At 35.3% G+C, this 4,950-nt stretch overlaps 1 protein-coding gene across 1 annotated transcript; it reads right to left on the reverse strand.

The window, feature by feature from the left end:
• Positions 1-3,489: 3,489 nt before the first annotated feature.
• LOC122723471 lies at positions 3,490-4,095 on the reverse strand. Its single transcript, XM_043955623.1, has one exon. It carries the CDS (start codon positions 4,093-4,095, stop codon positions 3,490-3,492), a length of 606 nt encoding a protein of 201 aa, XP_043811558.1.
• Between the last annotated feature and the right edge of the window lie 855 nt (positions 4,096-4,950).

Below are 4,950 nucleotides of genomic sequence, written 5' to 3' on the forward strand. Positions count from 1 at the left end.
TTGGCGCTTTTGGCTTTACGTTGCTTTTGTCTTCTTAGCTCGATTTTTGGGTGCCGGGAGATCTTAGGGATCCCGGTCACCTACCTCCCTGAGGTCTTGTCATCTCAGCCGGTTTTGTGGTGCCAAGAGATCTTGGAAATCCCGGTCACCTACCTGACTGAGGTCTTGTCATCTCAGCCGGTTTTGTGGTGCCAGGAGATCTTGGGGATCCCGGTCACCTACCTGACTGAGGTCTTGTCATCTCAGCCGGTTTTGTGGTTCCAGGAGATCTTGGGGATCCCGGTCACCTACCTGACTGAGGTCTTGTGCAAGATTCAGGCACTGTGGCCTTACTGTCGCTTCGTCATCTCAGTTCGGTTTTGTAGCGCCGGGAGATCTTGGGGATCCCGGTCACCTACCTCTCTGAGGTCTTGCCATCTCAGTTCGGCTTGTGGTGCCGAGAGATCTTGGGGATCCCGGTCACCTACCTTTCTGAGGTCTTGCACAAGATTCAGGCACTGTGGCCTTACTGTCGCTTCATCATCTCAGTTCGGTTTTGTGGTGCTGGGAGATTTTGGGGATCCCGGTCACCTACCTCTCTGAGGTCTTGCCATCTCAGTTCGGCTTGTGGTGCCGGGAGATCTTGGGGATCCCGGTCACCTACCTTCCTGAGGTCTTGCGCAAGATTCAGACATTGTGGCCTTACTGTCGCTTCATCATCTCAGTTCGGTTTGTGGTGTCGGGAGATCTTGGGGATCTCGGTCACCTACCTTCCTGAGGTCTTGGGCCTTTGTGCCTGTTTTATCTTTCTTTTCTATTTCTTTCCATGGAAGCAATGTAAGTTATGGCGAATAAAGAATTGGACGAATACAACGTCTATTTTATTACCATGCTTTAAAGTACAACCAGTCTTTTTACATTTGATAACATTTTAGGAGAAGTACCTTTTCAAATGCTGGATATTCCAAGTATGAGGCTTAGGGTTTCCTTGCATGTCCTCAATTCAATATACCCCCGGTTTGACCACTTTTGCTATTCTGAAGGGGCCCTCCCAGGTCGGCGCCAGGTTTCCTACTGCCGCTCTCTTTCCAGTAGCTTCCAGGTTTCTCAGGGCCAGATCTCCTACCTTCAGGCTTCTTTCTCTGACCCTTTGATTGTAATAACGAGCCGCTCTTTGTTGATAATCGGCAATACGGACTTGGACTTCCTCCCTGACTTCCTCCAGGGCGTCCATGTTGCTTCTAAATATTAAATAATTACAAAATAAATAATTATACTTTTTTAATTTATTTTTTAATTGTATTTTTATTATATTATATTAGTAAATTTGTAGATAAAAATTGAATAATTTTTTATTTTATTTTATAATTAATATGATATTAAATAATAAAACTTATTTTAATGTTTGATGAGCTATGGACTATTAAGGAGTTTGAATGGTAATATATAAATTAAATTGAGTTTGTTTACAAAACTAATTAAATTATGTATTATGATGGATGAAAATGATTTTAATTCAAATAAATTATTAAACAACTCTAGCTTGGGATTCGAAGAAATTAAAGCCATCTTGTTAAACTAGTGGAAAATTATAGTGAGACGGGAGTATATCTTACTGGTATTATGGTCATATTAGACGGACGCAGGAAATATAACTTTCTCCGCTGCACCATCTATATTCCAATTGTCAATATGGTTGTACAGGTGGACGGTCTTGAAACTGTTTTTCATTTTGGATAAGGCAAAAGAGCGTTTGATGATTTTTTTTTTCACATTTGATGATACGTCTTTTTTTACCCAATAAATTTTATATTCTCCATCCTGAATAAGGCAAAAGTATATATGGTATAGGAGGATGAGCTTCTAATGTCTTTTTTTTTTTTTTTTTTTTTTTTTTTGCATTTGATAATGGATTTTGACATACTGTTCAAAACTTGCATATTCGATGATGGGTCTTAACATGCTGTTCAAACCTTGAATTATATCAATAATTTTGTACTAGCTATTGTTGGAAATAATATCTGTTCCAATAGATCAATTTTTAAAAAGATTATAACGTTACACTAAAAATATCAAAAATATGATACATACAATAATCAATTACTGCCTACTAGGTATAATTAACGATCAGTGCTAATACTTACAAGCAATAACTATAAGTTATATCTAATATTTAAACTAAGGTAGATTCTTAATTTAAGATATGGCTGAAATTAGTGATGGGTTTATAGAGAAAATAACTTTTTCAAAATTTAGATTTTTTAAGTATGAATCATGTAAGTGCTTAGATCTATTTTGATTGTCGTGCATATATAAAAATAAGTTAGTATTTATTAATGAAGAGCATATTATCTAAAGGAAGAGCCCCCTGAATTTTAAAAATAGATTAAAGTTGATAACATAGTGATATCTTTAAAATTGTCTATACTCTTATTTTAGTGTCCAATATAAGAGAATTTAAAAATGATTTGATTAAAGGTTTAGTGAGTGCAACAGGCTTAATTCTATCAAATTAAGAGGAAATAAGTAAAGTCAAATATGATAACAAAAAGAATTAAAAGAATTCAATTGGATATTTCTATCTTTATAGAATTAGATGATTTTCGCTTAAGAGTCCAAAAGATTTTCTTAATTCCAGTTGTATTTATAGGATAAAGGTGCACTAGCTATGTATTTATTATAATTAAATCAAACCTTTTTTTCCAAGAATCTTTACTTCTTATAGGAGAAGTATGTAATATTGAAGCTCGAAAGCAAATATAATAGCCATATTTTTTTTTTTCTTTTTTTATACATAAAAATATATAAAAATATTTAAAGGTAATTTACAGCTAAGTCCCTGAATTTTAGCAAAATCTACAAGTTAGTTTTTGTTTAAAATTGTATAATAATTAAGTTCTTAAATTTTAAATCTATTAAACCAATTGGTCATTCTGTTAAAAACATGATCAATTTACCCTTAATTATTTTTTAATGACAATAAAATCCTTATACAATTTGTTGTTATGGCTCTCTATCTAAATCTCCCATTAGGCTGTCGAATGGTGTTGGATTGATGACCACCAAAGGGAGATCACAATGGTGATGGTTACAGATCTGAATAGCCAAATTCACAATCTTTATCCATCCAAAGATAATCTATCAATTTTAGTTCCTGAGAGAGAGATTTTATTAGATTTAAAAAAAATTAATTTTCTCAGTTCTTGATATGGTTACTATTGTTGAAACACAAGGAAAAAAAAGATGCTGATACACAAGAATTGTGGCAAATGCAATGATTATGCCAATCAAATGAAGGAGAAGTAAGGCTTTGATTTGTTTGGTCTGGCCAGTAATGATGATCATACTTCTAAATATTAATTAAAGAAAGTTAGAAGTGAACTATTATTATTATAAAGTAAACAAAGAAAATGTCCTTTATTAACTGATTTCAGTTCTACCAATTGTATCAAAACACAACATGAACTGAATACATAAGCAACATATTAATAAAAGTATTATAACTTTATATCAGTTGTAATTGATGACAAGAAGCACAAGAGCTCTGATGAAATTTAAGAGCTTCAACATTGAGCTGCATCTCCGGAATTTTTGCTCATCTTCTAATTTGTTGCAACCCTTCAATGAAGTATGGGACTCCATGTAAGGGACAGCCTGCAAGTAATTGCTTGTATGTACTGCTCTTCTCAAAGGAACAGGGCTAATTGTTTCTTCAGGAGGGTTCCATACGAGCAAGTGTTGATTCCACGATGAGAAAAATAAGCTCGCCCTTCTTGAAAATCCTAATGGCAGAGACATCTCCAAACATTCTGGGTATGCTACGGTAAATAATTTAGTCCAAGACTCATCAACTCCATATTCAAGCAATACCCACAACTCCACATGATGATTAGTAGACAGAGACAAAAGCAACATGCTCATTTCAAGCAAAAGAATTGTCCGCCAAAAATGAGAACTGAAAGCATCTGGTAGAGCTGTTGTTTTGATAACCTCATTGCTCAAGTCGAAAGAAACAATTAAATCTCGACTATGGTCTCTCTCTTTTTGCGCACCAATGAATTGTACCATTTGCACCCGTATGAGCTCTATGATCATAATTATAATCAGAGTAGCCATTTTCGTACTTATAACGAGGCAACTCCCAAAGAATTCAGAGGACATCAAGTTTTCTCCAAGTATCATCCCTCAGACTATAGATCTCCGCCAGGTAATCACATTGGTTATCATGAGTCAAATACTCAAAATTCCTGAGTACTTTGTAATCACATGTGTGGAGTCAAATCCCAAATTCTACAATTTCCAATGAAAAAGGTTCAGGAGGAGGAGGAGATGTGAAAGATTGGATTGAGGTACCATCTTAGTTTCAGAAGTAGTTGGGTTCCATAGAACAATATTACTCTCGTAGTTGTAAACATCATCCCATAACCCAAGCAAATTCTCAAAGAAATATCCATCACGGAGGCAAATTACGCCATTACAGCAAGAACCCACGATGTCAACGAAAGAGCTTTTTCCATTATATCATGAGGATATGGAATTTCTTGTGGGGAGACATGTCAAATGTATCATTGCAAAGAAAAGAAAAGCCAAAATAATATTCAAACTATAATCATCATATTTGACAAGGATTTGGGAATTGGTTGTAGAATCAGAACAAGAGAGTAGGTTTTATATACAAATTAGGATCAGAAAAGAGAGCACACCAAGATCTGCAACGCACCTGAATCTAACAACACTTCTAACGGTTTAATTTTGAACAAGATGTTGAACACCAAATGCTTGGGAAAATAATCAACAGCCATGGTAGATATTGGTTTTGTTGATGAGAGTCCTAAGCAAAATAGCTGAAAATTGAGGACAGAGCACAATTCCCACAAGTAGAGAGATATTTGTAAAAAGGATAGAGCCTCAATCCACCTAAAACAGAGGCTTGCACATAAGATCCCCAGTTTGAGAGCGAAGAGAGAGGAG

The sequence above is a fragment of the Manihot esculenta genome, chromosome 4 (genome assembly GCF_001659605.2).
Source record: "Manihot esculenta cultivar AM560-2 chromosome 4, M.esculenta_v8, whole genome shotgun sequence".
Classification (NCBI taxonomy): domain Eukaryota; kingdom Viridiplantae; phylum Streptophyta; class Magnoliopsida; order Malpighiales; family Euphorbiaceae; genus Manihot; species Manihot esculenta.

Excerpts from the sequence above, each read along its gene's own strand:
- LOC122723471 (XM_043955623.1), bottom strand. The coding sequence starts at position 4,095 with ATGGCTACTCTGATTATAATTATGATCATAGAGCTCATACGGGTGCAA.